The sequence below is a fragment of the Micromesistius poutassou genome (assembly GCF_964030765.1).
Source record: "Micromesistius poutassou genome assembly, chromosome: 10".
Taxonomy (NCBI): Eukaryota; Metazoa; Chordata; class Actinopteri; order Gadiformes; family Gadidae; genus Micromesistius; species Micromesistius poutassou.
Genome location: NC_140280.1, coordinates 8,630,904 through 8,650,743, shown reverse-complemented (window position 1 = coordinate 8,650,743; position 19,840 = coordinate 8,630,904). Strand labels below are relative to the sequence as shown.

At 46.9% G+C, this 19,840-nt stretch overlaps 3 protein-coding genes across 4 annotated transcripts; 2 read left to right on the top strand and 1 right to left on the bottom strand.

Moving 5' to 3' along the window:
• Nucleotides 1-371: 371 nt before the first annotated feature.
• Nucleotides 372-4,325, top strand: ubtd2 (ubiquitin domain containing 2). The gene is made up of 3 exons (XM_084474188.1): nucleotides 372-503; nucleotides 1,912-2,148; nucleotides 3,753-4,325. Exons 1-3 carry the CDS (start codon nucleotides 434-436, stop codon nucleotides 4,256-4,258), a joined length of 813 nt encoding a protein of 270 aa, XP_084330314.1. The 5' UTR covers nucleotides 372-433; the 3' UTR covers nucleotides 4,259-4,325.
• Nucleotides 4,326-7,629: 3,304 nt separating this feature from the next.
• Nucleotides 7,630-12,412, top strand: il12bb (interleukin 12B, b; the record flags this gene model as incomplete). Of its 2 annotated transcripts, XM_084473835.1 has the most annotated exons (9): nucleotides 7,630-7,682; nucleotides 8,542-8,626; nucleotides 8,857-8,958; nucleotides 9,824-9,991; nucleotides 10,349-10,463; nucleotides 10,717-10,886; nucleotides 11,403-11,560; nucleotides 11,997-12,118; nucleotides 12,276-12,412. In XM_084473835.1, the coding sequence occupies exons 2-9, from the start codon at nucleotides 8,542-8,544 to the stop codon at nucleotides 12,307-12,309; spliced, it is 954 nt and encodes a 317-aa protein (XP_084329961.1). In that variant the 5' UTR covers nucleotides 7,630-7,682. The 2 variants fall into 2 exon arrangements, with proteins under 2 accessions (XP_084329961.1, XP_084329962.1); XM_084473836.1 differs by lacking the exon at nucleotides 12,276-12,412 and having other exon boundaries at nucleotides 11,997-12,122.
• Nucleotides 12,413-12,818: 406 nt separating this feature from the next.
• ublcp1 (ubiquitin-like domain containing CTD phosphatase 1) lies at nucleotides 12,819-19,786 on the bottom strand. The gene is made up of 11 exons (XM_084473864.1): nucleotides 19,666-19,786; nucleotides 19,121-19,403; nucleotides 18,865-18,956; nucleotides 18,213-18,298; nucleotides 17,075-17,190; nucleotides 16,605-16,703; nucleotides 16,329-16,366; nucleotides 16,086-16,184; nucleotides 15,467-15,583; nucleotides 14,632-14,759; nucleotides 12,819-14,382 (listed from the first exon to the last, which is right to left on the bottom strand). Exons 2-11 carry the CDS (start codon nucleotides 19,272-19,274, stop codon nucleotides 14,355-14,357), a joined length of 957 nt encoding a protein of 318 aa, XP_084329990.1. The 5' UTR covers nucleotides 19,275-19,403; nucleotides 19,666-19,786; the 3' UTR covers nucleotides 12,819-14,354.
• Between the last annotated feature and the right edge of the window lie 54 nt (nucleotides 19,787-19,840).

Sequence of the window (19,840 nt, the reverse complement as noted above, 5' to 3'; positions counted from 1 at the left end):
AGTCATTCATGTTAATATCGGACAGAGTCACTGCTGATGATACAAAGCAGTAAAGCAGTAATGGATCTCCACATCTTTTTTTCTTATTGTGCATCTTTGATACATGCCAAGCGGAGGTCGTTCATTTCAGAGGTAATTTTTCTCCGCTCCACGGTTGTTCCTCCGGTGTCGGTCCCCTGCTGATGGAGCGGGACGTGATCATTCTGCATGCCCACTCAGTCAGTCGTGATGTTTGAGCCCACTCCACCGCACGGCCTTCGTGAGTCCAGAAGGGAAGAGCAGAGGAAGTAAGAAGAGGAAGCAAGGAGAAGAAAAGGGAGGGAGGGAGGGAAGGGAGAGTGGAGGAGGAGGGAGGGAGGGAGGGGGACCAAAACAAGAGGGGCTAGCTCTGGTCCGGGGGGTAGCTAGCCGGGGCTGCGCGGTCGGAACATCCATGGGTGGCTGTGTGGGGAGCCACCACGATTCTTCAGGCAGCTTGAACGAAAACTCAGACGGCACTGGAGGTAGGGGTCCCGAGACCGCGGGTCGTGGTCTGGTTCAACACGGGGGGTCTGCTGCATTATCCTGTTTTGTGGCCGTTGTTCAGGTCCGCCTCGCCGCCTCTATGCTAGGGGGGGCTCTCCCCTCTCTCCCCGCCGCCCGCCCTCCCCCCTTCTCCCGGGCAGACGCGGCCCCACCAGCGCGCTCCCCGGGCCTCCCGCGGAACGACGTGCCGGTCCGCCGTTCATCTGAACTCCGGGGGTTCGGGGTCCTCGTGCGGCCGCCTTTGTTCTCCAGAGGCGGCTTGTCTTGAGGAGCTAACCGGCTAGCCGAGGCTGCCCTCCGCAGCAGCTACCTACCTAGCCGACTAGCTCTGTTGGATTGTTTTATTGAAGGCATCGTTTAGATGACGTCCTGACTGATGATCGGATGGTTGGCGGCGATCTGTCGTTTACCAATAAATAACGGATCGATTCGAGCCGGTCGATATGATCGGTTGTTTATTTGGGTGCGTAACGTCATGGTTATGCAGCAGTGTGCACAAATAAAGCATATGCACAGTTCGCCTGTACCCTTACAATTAATAGGTATTCCCAGAGTATCTGTGGATACCTATTTCCAATTGTAAGTTTAAGTTGTGTTGGTTATACTGCTTCAAGTACGGCGGCAACACTTGGTATTATATCCTGAAAATGATGTCAATTTCAGAATTTGGATTTCTGACACAGCGCTAACGTTACTTAATACATGTTATTAACCTTACTTAGCACGTGTGATTTAAATGATGTGGCCGCTTTATTATGACCGGAGCAGTCAGATGGTGACAGGTCTGAAACTTCAGTGGATCGTTAAGACCACCTCAGCCTGTAGGCCACTGACGTGTTGTCAGATGTCACAGACACCACCATGTAACCCCCCTAGCCCCCTGAAGGCCTTACCTGACATGTGCCTAGATAAACAATGCTAAGAAATGTACGATGACATTTTGTAATTTGTACAATTTGTAATTAATTCTTCGCAACACAAACATTGCATTAATAGGACACACTTCACGTGGCAGTTTAAATAGGATTTACCGTACAAGCCAATATCATGACAGAGCTTGTAGTTCTAATATCATTATAACTGTCAGCTACAATGCCAACAGAAGCAGAGTTGTCTCGGCACATTTGGCTGAGATCTGGATGATGAAGATGTGACCCATGAGCAAAGTATAGCACTTCACTGGACCCTCATGATCCCAATGAACACTTCTGTTGTTTCTCTCTCTCTCCCCACTGTTGGGTCTCTGCCACTCTCTCACCCCACTGTTGGGTTTCTGCCACTCTCTCACCCCACTGTTGGGTTTTTGCCACACTCTCACCCCACTTCCACTTTTGTCACACCACAATCTTCTTTCTCACCCACTCTGTCTCTCCTCCCGCATTGCAGTGGCTCTTGGGCGAAACCAGCCCCTGAAGAGAGAGAGGCCTAAATGGAAGAGTGACTATCCCATGACTGAGGGCCAGCTGCGGAGCAAGAGGGATGAGTTCTGGGACACGGCACCCGCCTTCGAGGGCCGGAAGGAGATCTGGGATGCGCTGCGGGCTGCAGCCAGCGCTTTCGAGAGCGGTGACCACATGCTGGCCCAGGCCATCCTAGACGGAGCCAGCATCACCTTGCCCCATGGTAACTCACTCCCCTCTCACCCTGCCTCACAGTAACTCACTCCCCTCTCACCCTGCCCCATGGAAACTCACCCCCTCTCACCCTGCTCCACAGTAACCCTCCCCCGCTCACCCTGCCCCACAGTAACTCACTCCCCTCTCACCCTGTCCCTCGGTTACTCACTCACTCCCTTCTCACCCTGCCCCACGGTAACTCACTCAGGCCCATCTTTGTGTTCCTGTGGGTGCGCTTGTGCACAGCAGTGTAGAATACCATGCCATCCTCCATCTTGGGGCCACTATACATGGGGCTTGCTTTAGGCACCAGGTCAGATGATGAGCTGTCTGCTGTATGTAGTTCTGGTCCTGCTGCTGGTGATCACAGAGCACTCGTTTGGTTTCCATGCCCCTGGTCCACTTTGGACCAGATTGTTCCATCGTTGCTAAAATAAAAAGCAGTCGGTTTCTGTATCAACCCAACATTCCATTGGCACCGCATGAGGTAAGGTTAAGGTTATGGTAGTGTTCTCCTTTCCTGTTAAATCTTCAGCCACAACAAGAGCGTACGTCATTCACTTTTGGAGAAGTTCAGAAAAGTTACTAATGACTGCCTTGATTCCATTGCCGTTTTTCGTGTGAACTGCTTAGGGTTTATCCTGTTAAAATTCACCTCTTCCCCATGATTTTCCCCTTCTTGGTCTGTGTGTGTGTGTGTGTGTGTGTGGTTGATAAATTAAATGACACATTTCCAGGGATTTGCTTATTAGATTTACTGACATTTCGAAAGTAGGTGGAGATCTAATTAGGAGCAGTATGGTTACAAAGGCCAGACTGCATTGGACCCCACACTGCATTCATTTGAATAAATGGAACTAATCGGGGGGGTGGGTCTGTTGCTCACAACAGAAGGCAGCTTCAAGTCCCACCTGGACCGCAGGGTCAGAGTGAGACGGCCCGGAGGAGGGACTGGTGGGTCCCATCCGGACCAGGGATGCATGGGCAGAGTGGGACACACAGGGGCCAGGAAGAGGGAATCTGGTGACTCAGACACGAACCACTCTGTTCCGCTGGTGGTTTGAGTTAAGACCCAGCTCAACTTACATGAGAGCCCATTAGCCATTAGCGTCATTCATTAGCTGCTATGGTTTAATCCACCCTCCAGCTACACACCAGCCAGTGTCATGTGTTCTGTTGTCCTGCTTGTACTTCTTATTTCTTGTGAAACGCAGCCATTGAAAGGAATATATGTACTGTAGGTGAATGGTGGAGAGAGATTAGGCTGAGGGCAGGGCATGGCCTCCTTTCCCATGCATTAACCGTTTGCTGGTACTCCTACAATGAAACCTCTTGGCCCTCTACAAGCTAGCGAAACCATTTCATTCTCCAAGCCCTGCAGTCCAGACAAACGCACCCAGAGCAGAGCAGGATGTCTTTATAGCTTCCTGGTGTGAACAAATGTTTGGAACTGGTTTGTGTTTGCCTGTAACCATGTTTCCTAGTACTTTGTACATACTTGAACATGAGACTCTGCACACCAAGACCACCGAGTTTGTGGAGCTCTGACTGAATTGTTGTGCTTCACATATTTTATGAACCATTTTTCCCGTCTCTCCCCCCGCGCTGCAGGGGCCCTGACGGAGTGCTATGACGAGCTGGGGAACCGCTACCAGCTACCGGTCTACTGCCTCTGCCCCCCCGTCAACATGATCGAGGAGCACTCCGACGAGCCCGACGGCTCCGACCCGGACTCGGGCGCGGCCGACCCCTCGGGCGCGGGCGGCCCGGCCCCGGGAGGGGAGCGCCTCCTCAGACTGCGTCTCTCCACGGGCCGCGACCTGCGGCTGGCGGTGCGCTCGGCCGACACGGTGGGCGCCATGAAGCGCCGCTTGCAGGCCGTGGAGGGGGTGGTGCCGGCCGCCCAGCGCTGGTTCTTCTCCGGGCGGCCCCTGACGGACCGCCTGCGGCTGGACCAGCTCAACGTGTCCCGGGACTATGTGGTGCAGGTGATCATCAGCCAGCCCCCCGCGCCGGACACCCCGCCACTCGGACACGGACAGGCGCCGGGGGAGGGGCCCCCCCGCACGGAGCCGGAGGAGGACCGCCGCCCCTCCGCCAGCCCCGCTGACTATTAGCCAGCGGGGGCCCCGGGGGGGGCCGGAGACGCTTGTGACTGGACCTGAGATGGAGCCCGGATGAGAGGCGGGGTGGGGATGGAAGGAGAGGTGGGGTGGGGATGGAGGGTGGAGGAGAGGTGGGGAGGGGATGGAGGGTGGAGGAGAGGTGGGGAGGGGATGGAGGGTGGAGGAGAGGTGGGGAGGGGATGGAGGGTGGAGGAGAGGTGGGGAGGGGATGGAGGGTGGAGGAGAGGTGGGGAGGGGATGGAGGGTGGAGGAGAAGTGGGGAGGGGATGGAAGATGTAGGAGAGGTGGGGTGGGGATGAAAGGTGGAGGAGAGATGGGGTCGGGATGGAGGGTGGAGGAGAGTGTGTGTGTTGGGGGCGTTCAGCCTGAGATGAAGACGCTGGGACCTGCCCTGTCCTGGTTTTACACAATGGTATTATAACTATTCTTTTCTACGTATTTTGAAACTGTTCCTGTGGAAACCAAAAAAAAAAACATGAAATGGAATAGGAATATAACTTTGAACTTTCGGGGTTGCAGTTCAGAGTTTTTTTTTTTTAGCAATGTCTGTGTTGTCTCAGCCTTTACACTCCAATTATAAGCATTATTACAGCTGGCTGGAGTGTAGCAGGACTCTGATATCGGGAGGTGGAATGCATTTTTAGTTATTTCTCAATCGCCCAGACTGATGAGAAGGAAGAGTTTGACCCTCACACAGCGTGATGTCCTTCTGACCCAGCTTCACTCGTTTCAGGAGAAACTTTTCCACCCCTTTCTTCCAGTATCAGAACAACGATGTTGCTCTGACGCTCTCACCTGTCCACAGAATCACCAGACCACCCAGAGCTCTCAGTGCCCAGGATCTCCCCAGCATGCTGATATCATACGGGGGCTTTACCTGACTGGAGGACGACGTACACTAATAGGAAAATCCATCCTCTCACACACACAAAAAAAAGGCTTATTACATTTAGTCTCTTGATTTAGTAATCTTTCAGAAGTTCAGCTGAGAAAAACTCTATACTCAACAAAACCACGGGGGAGGGGGGGGGGTGGTGGGGTGGGGTGGGGTGCATGGATGTTTACTGAGAGGGGGGTTGGTCAGTATCGAGTCACCTTCTGCCAATGGGGTAACGCAATGAATGGAGGAACACGGCTTCGTATTTTGATGAAATACAATGTTTTTAATTAAATTGCCCATTGTTTCTACTTTAATGGCTTGTCTGTCATAAAATCTATTCTCAGTTCATGCAAGTGTTCAGACGTTAAGAGTGTCGAAACGATCTCCATCAGAGTGGTGGACCACTCTGGTCCACCACTGGACGGAGACGTTGAGAACGAGGTCACAGAGGTCGGCCTCGTCTGGCGACGCTTCCCTTGGAGGTCCGTCCTGAAGGCTGAGGACTCGTGGTCACACGGGTTACGGTGATGTGAGTGTGAACAAACACAAGGCGCGGTGCTCAGGGGGTCGGTCAGGCATATCTGGCGATTTATAACCTTGTGCAAACGATGTGGCGTACAAGCAATACACGCAAAACCCCAAATTAAGCGCCGACCTGAAGGCCTCTTGAGTCGACAGCCAGAAGAAGGTTCCTGACGAGCACCGTGACCTCTCACCAAACCATTGTTGGGGTTGTGAAACATTTAGTGACACAGATAGATACTGGCTTAGGGAAATCCTTTGAAGGACGCTTTCACATCCCTGTGACGACCTCTGCCCAACAGAGAGTGAGACAGAGATGGTGTGGGAGTGGGGGTGACAGAGAAAGTCCTCTCCTTTTGTGACATGATTCGAGCACATAGGCGTGTTGTATGTCTTCACATGTGTATACAGTGTAAAGATACTGTATACCCATGTTAGCAGCTGCCATGTCCGGCTGCGTGCTATGTGCAGAATAAAGGTAGTAGGGGAAGAAGAAGCTAATGCACGGTCAATGGTTATCATGTAGCAGGGGAAGTAGAGGCTAGACAATGCTTAACCAAAGGTTAGTAACTTTGGAAGAAACTGCTACATGGTTTCCTGGTCATAAATCCACTGACTCCTACCTATGGTCATAGAAAGTGACAATAATCACTTCCACATCTGTGTCATGGACCCTTACCAGCGGTCCTAAGATATGCAGTTCATTCTGTGGCTGCGCTACCGGTCCAACACGTAGCCTCTATTTCACTTCTCCTAGAACTTCTCTTTTCCGTCTCATCCAGTCAATCTCACAATTCTTTTGCTCATGGAATTTATTTCATTTCTGTTTCAGAAAATGAAATAATTTTAGAGCCAGACTTCTACCTAAACTGGCTATAGTTATGTTAAAAATTAGGAATTGTTTCACGTAACGTGGAACAGGAATTGTGATCCCAGCCAGACGACAGCCACCCTGCCATGCAGAACGTTGGCCTCCTCATGACAGCATCGTCTCCTACCAGTGTGACCTATTAACGCTGACGGGACGTCAGCACACTCTTACTTCTGCTCTGAACGTCTGATCAGCAACACTCAACATATATATATATATATATATATATATATTTTCAAACAAACGCAGCAACTACAAATGTTCCATCATTTCAAGCAGGCTACCCCTCAGAACCTGCTCATGTTCCCCACCTAGGGTACGCGTAGGCCTACCCCCTGTTGGGAACCATTGACGGCAGATCTTCACATTCAGGCCTGACCTCCTTCATAATGCGGACATTCAACTGAATTGTTTTTAATCCTCATCCTCATCCTCATCCTCATCCGCTTATCCGGGGTCGGGTCGCGGGGGCAGCAGATCAAGCAGGGGGCCCCAGACTTCCCTTTCCCGGGCCACATTGACTAGCTCTGACAGGGGGATCCCGAGGCGTTCCCAGGCCAGTGTTGAGATATAATCTCTCCACCTAGTCCTGGGTCTTCCCCGGGGTCTCCTCCCCACTGGTCGTGCCTGGAACACCTCCCAAGGGTTTTTGTTGTTTTTAATGCAAACTATTATTAGTGCTTATCGGTAATACGTATTTGTTTAGAGATTTGAAATGGGAAACATCTGAACACAATAAATTCATACCTAGTTATGAAGTTAGTTTGTTTATTACTGTTCATGTGCAGCATAAATATTAAATTCTAAACGATTTTATTGGCACAGGAAGTAAACATGAATATTGTCAAACAGGTGAATAATACAATAATACATACTTAGCTAGCTAATAAAGCTAAAAGGTTCTATATCAAATTGAAATAAATAATAATTTCTGCAGTTATTAAAACAAAATCAATGATAAATTCACCACACACGCAAACACCTACACACCACACAGAAAGGGCAGTTCTGTTTTGAGGTTGGAGGAAGTTTTAAAGTTCTGCTTTTAGTGCACATAAATACTGCCTTGCCACACTGACTTCACAATTTCAGCCATACTGTAGTCAGTCAGTATATCTTATTATTCAATTCACGCTGTCAAGGTAAGATGGACTAATTTTACTCATGTTATGTCAAATCTATTCAGCCTTTTATAACAGGCTTTTAGAATTATATTTACATATTATTAACATTATTTATAGGGATATGATTAACACTAATTACACGTAAATAGACTGGCAAATTGGTCATTGATGTGTTCACTTTTCATTATGTGAAGAGTGAAATACTTTATAGTGTTTGTTACTTTATAGTGTTGTTTTCTGGTGTAGCCAGAAATGTCCATATAGGTGGGCACAGAAAAAAACAGGCGGACAAAGCCAATTTGATTGAACATAAGATAGGCCTAGATTAGATGCATCATACAAACATTAATCAAAGGCATGTTATATTTATGACATAAAGGTGGAATTTATTAAAGGCATTTGAGGCATTTCACAGCTGACAAATTATGCGGAAACATTTTAAACCAGCGCAAAACTGCATGAACGTAGCTTTGGTGTGCATCACATCAAATTGAAACAGATTGGCCATATAAGACAAGCCAATCTTCACACACACACGCAGAGAGAGAGAGAGAGAGAGAGAGAGAGAGAGAGAGAGATAGATAGGCCTAATGTATAATGGCTATATTTCTTTATTTCTTATATTTGTAAAGTGTGAGGGCTCTCACAGAAACATTCAGGAGGGGAGGGGGGAGGAGCTTCCGGTTGTTCGCGATTTGACTGATTCTTGAGCTCTCTGATTGGACGGGCAAGACTGACAATTAGGCAGTCCAGGCCCGCCCGTGGCTAGGCCTCTGGTTTGTTAGTCTTAATGGGAATGAGACAGACTGATCCATATTGATACATACGTACAATGGATAGATACATATCCTAACAGTTGTTTTCTTCTGATTTACAGATGAGAGGTCTTTTAGCCCTTATGGTTGTTTGTGTGGCTTCACACTGTGTCAGCTGTGAAGAGCTCTATAGCCCAATGAATAACGGTATGTGTGTGTCTCCCTCTCTCTCTCTCAGTTTCTCTCTATCTTTCTTGCTGTCTCTGTCTCTGTCTCTCTCTCTCTCTCTGTCTCTCTCTCTCTCCCCCCTCTCTCTCTCTCTCTCTCTCTCTCTCTCTCTCTCTCTCTCTCTCTCTCTCTCTCTCTCTCTCTCTCTCTCTCTCTCTCTCTCTCTCTCTCTCTCCCTCCCCCCTAACGTTCTCTCTGTGTGGTTTCAGTGTTGGTTCTGAAAGTGCCCCATGGTCCACGCGCTGCGACCTATGTCCCACTGGTCTGTGGCGAAGCCTACAAGGACCAGGACGTGGTTTGGAAGAAAAATGGTACAGTGCAACTAGTCCATATCCTCCTCATTCTCCCCTTCCTGCTCATTTTCCTCCTTCTCCTCCTCCTCATTCTCCTCCTCCTCCTTCTCCTCCTCTCCCTCCTCCTTCTCTTCCTCCTCCTCCTCTTCCTCCTCCTCCTCTTCCTCCCCCTTCTCCTCTCCCTCCTCCTTCTCCTCCTCCTCCCCCTCCTTCTCCTCCTCCTCCTCCTGCGACTGCTGCCTGTTGGTGTCTGAGTGCTCTCCTACTCAGGGCGATGCCTGTATCTTGACCTGACAGCCTAGACACGATGAACAGCAGCAACTCACTGTTTGGTCAAATCGTTTAACATGTTACTCTCTTAATGAGTCTGATCAAAGATATAATGCCTCATCAAAAAGCTACTTCAATTCAAACCCCCAAAAAAGCCCTTCAAAGTTGGCAAGGGTTAGAGTAGCCTAATAACCCAGGCTCATTTCATTGAGCCTGGGTCGTTTCATTGTACAAGCAGTAATTTAATGTCCACGCCCATCATGTCCAATCTAAAGGCTGATTCAAAGCAGGCTGCTACCTTCATTTGTTTAGCCTACTGCAACATTATCATGATCATTCACTAAAATATGATAATTAAGCTTATGATGTAGGTTCAGTCTAGGTAGTAAAGTATAGTAATAAAATACCGGCATTTTAAATTGAAAAGTGCGTGGTTGCGTCTTGCCACAAAATATTCAAATTGTACTAGTACAAGTAGAAGAACAGAGTTGATGGTATGTAATTAATATCATTGTACTAGCACACGTTCATGTCCACGTTCACTCGTACAACGTCCGCTGACCCTGCCTCTGAGCGTAACATTGGTTGCCTTCCCTGAACCCACGCGTCACAGGCCTGAGCACCCGGCATGCGGGGAACCAGCTGGCGCTCAGGGTGGAGGAGATGGTCGCAGGGAACTTCTCCTGCCACCTGCGCAGCGACGGACTCTACCTGAACCACACCCTGGTCCTGGTGCAGCTGAACCCCGACAACCAGACTGTGCTGCTGAATAACCTGCCAGGTGAGGGGAGGCCTGGCTGGGGGAGGGAGGCAGGGAGGGAAGCAGGGAGGGAGAGAGGGAGGGAGGGAGAGAGGGAGGGAGAGAGGGAGAGAAGGAAGAGGGTGAGGGAGGGTGGTGGACGGTGAGGCAGGGGGGGAGGGAGGGAGGGGGGGGGAGGGAGGGAAGGTAGTGAGACCGGCCGGTTGGTCCAGTCAGGTGGGCGTGAACAGATGATTGGAGATGTCAAACATTGCTGTCTCCCAATTGGATCAAACCCATGAAGGTGCTGCCAGGGCATCACGTGACCAAGTTTGAGGGACTCAGCCCCATGACCTTCTTCAGTGAACTAACACTAGTGTTCGGTGTGTCCTTCTGCAGAAGACAGCGCTACTCAGCACATCCTGTGTTCGGGACACAACTACAGTGGCTCCTTCAACTGCAAGTGGACCAAGCAACGTGAGAACGCTGCTGTGCTGCTGGTGAAGGCAGAGCGGTGAGGGACTGACACACACACACACTCACGCACACACATACACACACTCACGCACACACATACACACGCACAGGCACATACACACGCATGCACACTCACACACACACACACACACACACACGGCACCAACACACACACACACACACACACACACACACACACACACACACACACACACACACACACACACACACATGCACACACACTCAATCATTGTTATCCAGTCTTACATAACCTTGAATGTCCAATCCAGTAACTCGACTGCCATCGCCTGCGAGCTGGACGCGGACGGTTTGGGAGTTTGGTGCAACGAGAGAAGCTGCGTGAAACAAGAGGAACGCCATTCCATCGAGTTCTACCTCTACATCTACAGCAACTCCCGGCTGGAGATGTACTCTAGGCTGTTCCACCTGAGAGAGATCGGTAGGCCCTCGTCCGGGGCGTAGGGGAGGGCTTTTTTCTAGGGCCACAGCCTTTTCACTTCAGCTGTGGCGTGGGGGTGTTTGGGACTTCATTTCAATATGTCTGACGGAGTCGTTTGATTGCTGTACTTTCTGTTACGAGCTACTTCTTTCTCAATTTGACTCGTGTGTCCTTGGGTCTGCCTGTTCAGTTCTGCTGTCTTTGCACCTTCAATAGCAAAGAGGAAGGGAGACAAAGAAAGAAACATAAACCATCAAAAACATATATATATACACATTTAAATATATATATGAACATGTTTTTTTTATATATATTTTATTTTATATATGTATATATTCCTTAATCACACATTCCAACTGGGTTCCAACTGGGAAGTTCCAACTGGGAAGTAATGATAGATTCATATTTTTTTTATAAATTTGCATGTGAGGTCCAAAACATTTCACTCACTGGCTCTCACCAGGACCACCCTTTCAACTAACCTCTCCCCCCACCCCCCACCCCCTCCTCCCACAGTGAGTCCCGGGCTTGTCACCAACCTCCGGGTGGAGGAGGACAGGTTCTTCTGGGGGGAGCCTGAGTTCTGGGAGTGTCCCAGCTCCTTCTACCAGGTGCAGTTCGAGGTGAAACGGGTCGAGCATGGGAACAGCTGCCAGGCCCCCCCTATTAAAGAGGTAGGCCTGCTGCACCGGGTCCTTGAGGCCCTCCACATAGGGGTTCTCCTAACGCTGATCCTGGGCCTGCTCCTTATGGACCAGCAGGGCACTAGGGGAGAACACTCATCTTTACTAGTTTGCTCTAATAAGGCGACACCATGTCCCCACATGACTCCTCTGTTGAGAAGTCCAGTACTTGCCAGCATCGATATGATTTATATGATGGTCAGGAAACGATTAACATAATACCATGCAGAGGCGAGCCGGGCCTTTTGCAGAAATTGTCACCACACAAAATAAAGAAATAGAGCGATCTTGTCCTTTCGGTCATCACCGTGATATAACTTATGGTGAAATCACTTGTGGATTTCGACTACATTTGAAGCATATATTTGAACAGCTTTTGTATGAAAGATGTGGTCATCCATCTCTTCTTCTCTCTCTCTTCCCCAAGGAAGCCCAAATCACTGACAAAAAAAGCTTTCCCACTTACAAGAACCGACCTAAGAAGTATGTGTTCTGCGTCCGGGCGCAGGACAAGTTCACCGGCGCCCCATGGGGACAGTGGTCTGAGCTGTAAGTATTTTGTCACTCAACACAACTGGAACCCAACCATTTAAAGCTCACTCTTTACAACTCACTATAGTTAGCACTATCACAGGGAAGTATGCAGTCACGTTTCAGTGGCCGTAGAATGAAGTGTCCTAACTAACGTTTCTTCTTTGGCTCGAAGGGCTGTGGAAAGCAAGCGCCAAGGAAGCAACTGAAAACATTTGAAGGAACCACAACAAAATTGGCGCAGATATGAAGAAATTAACTTAAACCATTGACATAAATTGTACTTCATGTAAATGTGTAAAGTATTTATGATTGCTCTTTTCACTGTGTTAAATTAAAAATGTGTTGTTAAAACTGAAATATGGATAATTCATTAAGACTCAAACTTTCTTTACTTGTCTGCGGCACTAAACTGAATTTCTAAATCTCGACTTCAATAAGAGAACAAACTTGACTCATGCATGTAACGATTCAGTTTGAAACTGGAAGCAAGTGGAATACATCAGAATCAGAAAACATCAGAATTAATGAAATCATCAAAATTAGACAATCTTTGGTGAATGTGATTATGTAACTATACAAATATATAAATTAACAAATAAATAACGAAAATTGTAATAAGTATCTTCCAAGCAAAATAACTAATAATAATACACTTCATTTGTTTTAGTACAAAAATTTATTTTTGTATTTACAGCCAAAACAAGGATCAGAGACACACACAGAGGCAGAAAAAAAACTGAAAATAAAAAGCAGCTCTTACATTGGTGTGAATCCAAGAGGTTCAACTTAGTGACGCAGGATGTAACACTCATCTCACACATGGTTCAACTTCTACTGGGCTGCACCTGCACACCCCTTACTAGGACCTATTAGTGATGCAAATGTGTTTATACATACATATACATACATATATGTACAAACACAAGCGTATTGGTTAACGGATGAGTCTGATCTTTTCAATAAAAGGACATATTGAAATTGAAGTGTTCAAAAGAGACACTGCTTTGTGCCTGCTCACACAGCTAGCTCGTGTGCATGTGGGTGACCTCGGCCCTCCGGTTGGCCAGCATGTCTTCCCCTGAACACCCGGTATAGGTGACCGAGGCAGCGGGTGAAGACGATTTCAGGGAAACAATGGATCCTGCACTGCGTCTCTGTGACGGTGATGTCTTTTCACACATGTTCCTCTTGACAATACAAAGAAGTCCAAAAGACAAGTCTATTTGCAAATTGCAAGACAGACTGACTGTGTTTTAAAGCAGGAGGAAAGCATTATGGCAGCTCCAGCCTTATCCTTTAAACTGCCACACACACACACACACACACACACACACACACACACACACACACACACACACACACACACACACACACACACACACACACACACACACACACACACACACACACACACACACACACACAGGTTGCTGTGCGTTTGTAGGGCTAGCGGTGCAGTTTGCTTTAATACTTGAACACACAAACCCATCACGGACTAATGTAAACCATAGGACTGAAAGAACGGCCAATCTGCAACACACTAACTGATTTTGAAAAAGTAAAAAAAATCTAATGGATGCATAGGTACATTTGTGTATATAATACGCCCACCTTTTTTTTATGAAACTCGAAAATTCCTCTTTTTGATATGCTTCATGTTGATACGTTTGCAGTTGGCATACATAAATATCGGTTAATAACTAGCTTATCTAACCCATATAAAACCATAGGATTTGTTTTCTACTGGTGAAACAACACAGTGGGCTTGTTCCACACACACACTCACACACCAGTGTAGACATCCAGCTGTTAAGCTGAACCATCAGCCTTTACTTTCCCATACAGGACTGTGTCGCTGCTTGCATGAGTTTACAAAGCAGTTAGTGTTGTCTTAAATCACACACCTGTAGCCTTAACTCGCACACCTGCTGCCCTTTGAGTCCCACTGCTACCCCTGTGGCTACAGGCCCCTCTCCACACGAGTCTCTTTGTAATAAGCGTTGAAGGGAATCACCCGTGAGTTATGTTTGAGAACACAGAGAGAGAGACAAACGGCAGGAGTATAGGAGGCCCATCTCTGTCCTGTGAGGTGTACTTGTTGGACTGCATGTCTGTGAGTGTCCTATACAAGGTGTGTGTGTGTGTGTGTGTGTGTGTGTGTGTGTGTGTGTGTGTGTGTGTGTGTGTGTGTGTGTGTGTGTGTGTGTGTGTGTGTGTGTGTGTGTGTGTGTGTGTGTGTGTTCCCTGGCCATCAATGGTTCTGCCTCTTGGACAAGTACCTGTGGGCATAAATATAATTTTGGTCAATCCTTAAAATTTCTTCAAGAAATAAATCTTTATTTCTATCAAACAAAAGGTGAATATTGCAGCGTCATGCGAGCCAGGGGGAGGGGAGCCGAATTGTGGGAGGAGTAATGCAAATCCCATTCAACTACATTTAGCTGGGTCCACTCCGCCCTTTATATGCTAGATTCAGATGAACGGAAATGTATGACTGCATTGGAAATGCACGAAGCACGAAGGCTTACCTTTCCCAGTGTTTGTGGTTCAGTCCGGTGAAGTCCTCCAGCTTGGCGATCTCCTTCAGGTACTGAGCTAGTTTATACAGCTCTCTGTCCTTCTCTCTGTTGAGATGGGCCTTCATGAAGGGTCGTATCTAGAGAGAGACACACACACACACACACACACACACACACACACACACACACACACACACACACACACACACACACACACACACACACACACACACACACACACACACACACACACACACACAGGATCCAGCTTTACAATTCACACTGCCTTGACAATGTGCAAGGTTTATCTTGAACTAAACTACAATACACTAGATATTAGCACTTTCTCACATGCACTGAGGCGGACATCCTTTGAAGTATTCAAAGGATGAATACTGGGGGGCTTAATGTGTGTGAACGCAAATGTCCCAACCGCCTCTCCAGAGTTTACCCCTGCCAGGCCCCTTGTGTAAAGTCTGGAGAATTCAAGTATCCGGATTATCTCCAGGATGTGTGAACACGTCTGTTCAGCGTGAACGGGCGACTCCGGATCATCTCCAGACACGATTCTTTTCGGAGACGGATCCGGAGTTCATGTGTGAAAGGCCTGTACTCGTCTTAAAGGGCCAAAAGGTAACAGCACGAGTGTTCTCTTATTCTACTAGGATTCTATTTTGATTCTGTAGTCCATGCTCTGGATTGTCTTCAAATCTCCCGCAGGCAGATTTGTGCTGTGAGCGTGTGGTGAGACACACTCAGTCAGATCCACAGTGGTGTGACTCTGGGTCTGGCCCCCGGGTTCTCCCCCCACCCAGGACTGGGACAGAAGGAGAGGCTGGTTTACCTTCAGGCCATTCTGCGGGTTCATGAGGAAGTTGCGTCCAATGTCGTCAAACATGATGGTGTTCTTCCTGCTGTACAGTTCCTCGTACTTGCCCCAAACAACACCCAGCGGCTTCACCTGCCAAAACCACACAGATCAGGTAATTTCCCCTAGGTGTGTGTGTGTGTGTGTGGTGCAGGTGTGGAGGAACTGTGCAGTTATATAGGCACGCAGAGCAGCTTCGATGGGACTAGACGGTAAGCCATCTATAGGACTACAAGATAGATTATGCATCAACAGTTTATTTGTATATATTTATATTTAAATCTGACTGTACTGATATTGCACAATTTCTTCCCTCTTGTTTTGTTATTGTTATTATATATTCTTTTTTGTAAATTTGTAAGTTCTATGGTATTGTCATACTGTACACTTAACAGTATATTTATATTTCTTTGTTTTTGTTTTTTTAATATATCAATAGGTTAGGTGAGTGTTGTACTTGAGAGCAAAGAATTAACCAAAGTCAAATTTCTTGTTTGTTTATGCAAACCTGGCCAATAAAGCTGATTCTGATTTGCCTAAAACCATCTTGTGTAAAAGGAGAGAAATATGTGTGTGTGCGTGTGTGCATGTGTACCTCCACTACGCCTCTCTTGGGTGTGTGCACCGTGATCATGGCTGCACTGTCCAGCATGAAGGTGATCTTGTAGTTTGGGTTGTCAATTACTCCAAGCTCCTGAACAAAAACACACAAAATACACACCAATGGATGCACACTGCTGCTCCCTGCTGGTGAGGCACAGTAACTACTCTGAAGTTGAATAACACAAAGTAGTGACCAAATGCACTTCATTAAATACAAGCAGAACAAAGTCCTTACCTTCATTTTAGCATCAATCCACTTCATACTTGTAGCAGCTGCAGGATGTGTGACCACATTTATGAATGGAAATAAAATCATGACATTGTTATTAACTGCCCATGGTATTGGCTAACTAATGACATGTCTCAAGAAGACAATAGAGGGTTTAAGAGATTTGGGGTTTTAAATAAGTCAATGCTTTCAGAGTAAATTTAACTACTTAGATCATCCAAACTAAATGCAAAGTAAGGGACGTGGAAAGAAGAGAGGCAACATGAAGAAGTAGAACCATACACCAGATCACAATGTCGTAGTCTTCGTAGGCAGACGTTAGGAACTCGTGGAGGTAAGGTCTCATCAGCTCCTGACCCGTCTCAGCACAGGACTTATGATCTGCGCGCACGCACACACACACACACACACACACTCAGCTAGGTGGCACGAAGTGAAAGGTTGCCCTCCTTCCGCAGAGCATGAATACATTAAGTTTGAATAAGGGCACATTTGACATAATGTACACTTGAATGCACACTTCCACCACCCACCACATTTCATTAACACTCTGCAGGGGTCAAACTAGGATAAGGAAATGATGGCATGCAAAAGGAAGACGTGTGCAGCAGAGATGGGCAGGGGCTGAACCCAGAACCTTCCTGCTAATAACAGCAATACAAGGGCTCCCCACTAGCCTGTCCACAGAATGCTGCTGCTACTGGGTGAGGAGGGTTCAAAAGGTCACCAGTTAGATGACAGGCGTCACTCACCAAACAGTGTGTAGTCCACGTCCAGCACAAGGAGTCTCTTGCCTTCTCTGGGAGGGTTCAGCTCTTCCACCTTGTAGTCCTTCACTCTCCGGGCGATTTTAGCTAGGTTCTCCTCTCTAGACAAACAAAGCTCACTCTTAACAAGACAAACACGAGTTGTTCTCGAGTAAATCCTCTTTGGTAATTCAGTGCTCTGATGCTATTCTTTACTAATTGTATTTATGTGCCTTCAGGGGGGGATTAGAGAAACAGCTTCCAAGAATAAAGACTGCATTTCCCATGGTCAGGTATGCTTGCAGAGAATGATTGCAGTTGTTCAGAGAAACAGCATTTCTGCAATTTGCTCATGCATCTATAATTGAGTTCCAACTGACCGAATAGTGGGGTGAACATTGCAATTACATTGGATAAATAATTTTATTTGCTCATGTTGGCAATTTCATCAAAATATATTTGATGCAGTTAGTAAACAGAAACTCTAATAGGTTCTCTCACACACACACACACACACACACACACACACACACACACACACACACACACACACACACACACACACACACACACACACACACACACACACACACACACACACACACACACACACCTGTTTTCCACTTCGATGACTTCCTCCTCAATGTCGAAGTGATTTTAGCTAGGTTCTCCTCTCTAGACAAACAAAGCTCACTCTTAACAAGACAAACACGAGTTGTTCTCGAGTAAATCCTCTTTGGTAATTCAGTGCTCTGATGCTATTCTTTACTAATTGTATTTATGTGCCTTCAGGGGGGGATTAGAGAAACAGCTTCCAAGAATAAAGACTGCATTTCCCATGGTCAGGTATGCTTGCAGAGAATGATTGCAGTTGTTCAGAGAAACAGCATTTCTGCAATTTGCTCATGCATCTATAATTGAGTTCCAACTGACCGAATAGTGGGGTGAACATTGCAATTACATTGGATAAATAATTTTATTTGCTCATGTTGGCAATTTCATCAAAATATATTTGATGCAGTTAGTAAACAGAAACACACACACACACACACACACACACACACACACACACACACACACACACACACACACACACACACACACACACACACACACACACACACACACACACACACACACACACCTGTTTTCCACTTCGATGACTTCCTCCTCAATGTCGAAGTCGTTGACCACATCATCGTTCTCTGGAGGCGGGGCTAACACCTCTTCCTTCAGAAACAAAAAAGCACCACACCACAAATTAAGTGATTAGGTTTTTATTAAATAGCCCACTGGTTGCTGTTGTTTTACCTATGTAGCTGCTTAATAATAAATGAAAACACTGGTTAAGCTCAAGCTGCTGAAGGAAAGGTTTGTGAATAGTAAAGAGAGAGCCAAATAGAGATTAACTAACTAACTAATATTAAAAAATAAATAACTCCCAAAAAAACATTGAATTGACGGATGTGATGGAGCGTTTAAAAAGGTTAGTGCATGCACTGCATGCATGTCTGAGGTTAGTGCATGCCCTCATGATGGATTCCCAGAATAAATTAGGGAAGATTGGTCAGAAATGACTTGGTAGAGGTCTAAATGGTCTCATGCAGAGCCAGAAGCAATGGTATTCTCACAGAGCATTCCCCTCATCAATAGTTATCAATAATAATTGATGAGGCCATAACCTCATCAATAGGCTATGGCACATTTAACAAATTACACTCAAAATATAGCTCTTAATCTTATCGACAGCACCTTTACTCCTGTATTATCTTTTAGAAATCCTTCTTGCCACGTACCAGACCCTCCTCTCTGGTGCCCATCATCATGATCTTGGTGTTGGGCTTGAGCTTCAGAGTTCCAAGCTTCATCACGTCCTCAGCTGGTTTACCTGCAGGAGAGAGAGGGTCAATGCATAGTCCATTTAGAAAAGTTGAGCTCACGTGACAGACAGGTAGCTAAAAGTGTGGAATAATTATTTGGACCCCCAAAATGGGTATCAGCAAAGTTCCTAAAGAGATAATAGTTAGCGTCAGGGTTGAGGGCAATGGTTACCTTTCACCTTGAGACCCAGGAGCTTCTGTCTCTCTGGCAGTACGCCGGTCAAGGATTTAATCGACTGTTTAAGGTCCATTACGGTGTCCTCCTCAGACAGAGAACGTATGGAGTACTCCTGACCGCCCCATTTTATGATCACCGATACAGACATGACTGCAAACGCCTCCTCGTGCCCACATACACCCCTTGGACTGCTGCTGTGTGTGTGTGCTCACGAAGATGCGCTGACCAGCGCATACACTTCGTCGGTTGCAGATGGCAAGTGCATGCACACACAGCCCTGGAGAGAGACAAACGAAGTAGCATTGATCATGTTTCATAAGGTTAATCGTCTTAGGTTAAAACATTGGCACTAAAACAGAAACAAACTGAGATGTTCACATATGAACGAATATTAGGCCAAACTCGGTTACTAAGACAAAAATAAATCTATTATTGGTATTTTTAGCATGAAATTGCTAACACTTGCTAGGTAATCAGTTGTGCTGGCCGGCCTGAAATAAACTTCAGCAAATGATGTATTCAGGTCTGTGTTGACTCACCTCGTAAAATATATCTGACGATCAAGGTTCCCTATTAAAATATGCTCTTCAGCAACGACAATTGATGAAGTCGAATGAAGTTTGCTCCTCACTTTCATTCAATGAACACTCTGCACTTCCGGTCGTTGTAATATCGGCCGGAAGTGACGCGAAGATATTAGGCCGTTACCATGGT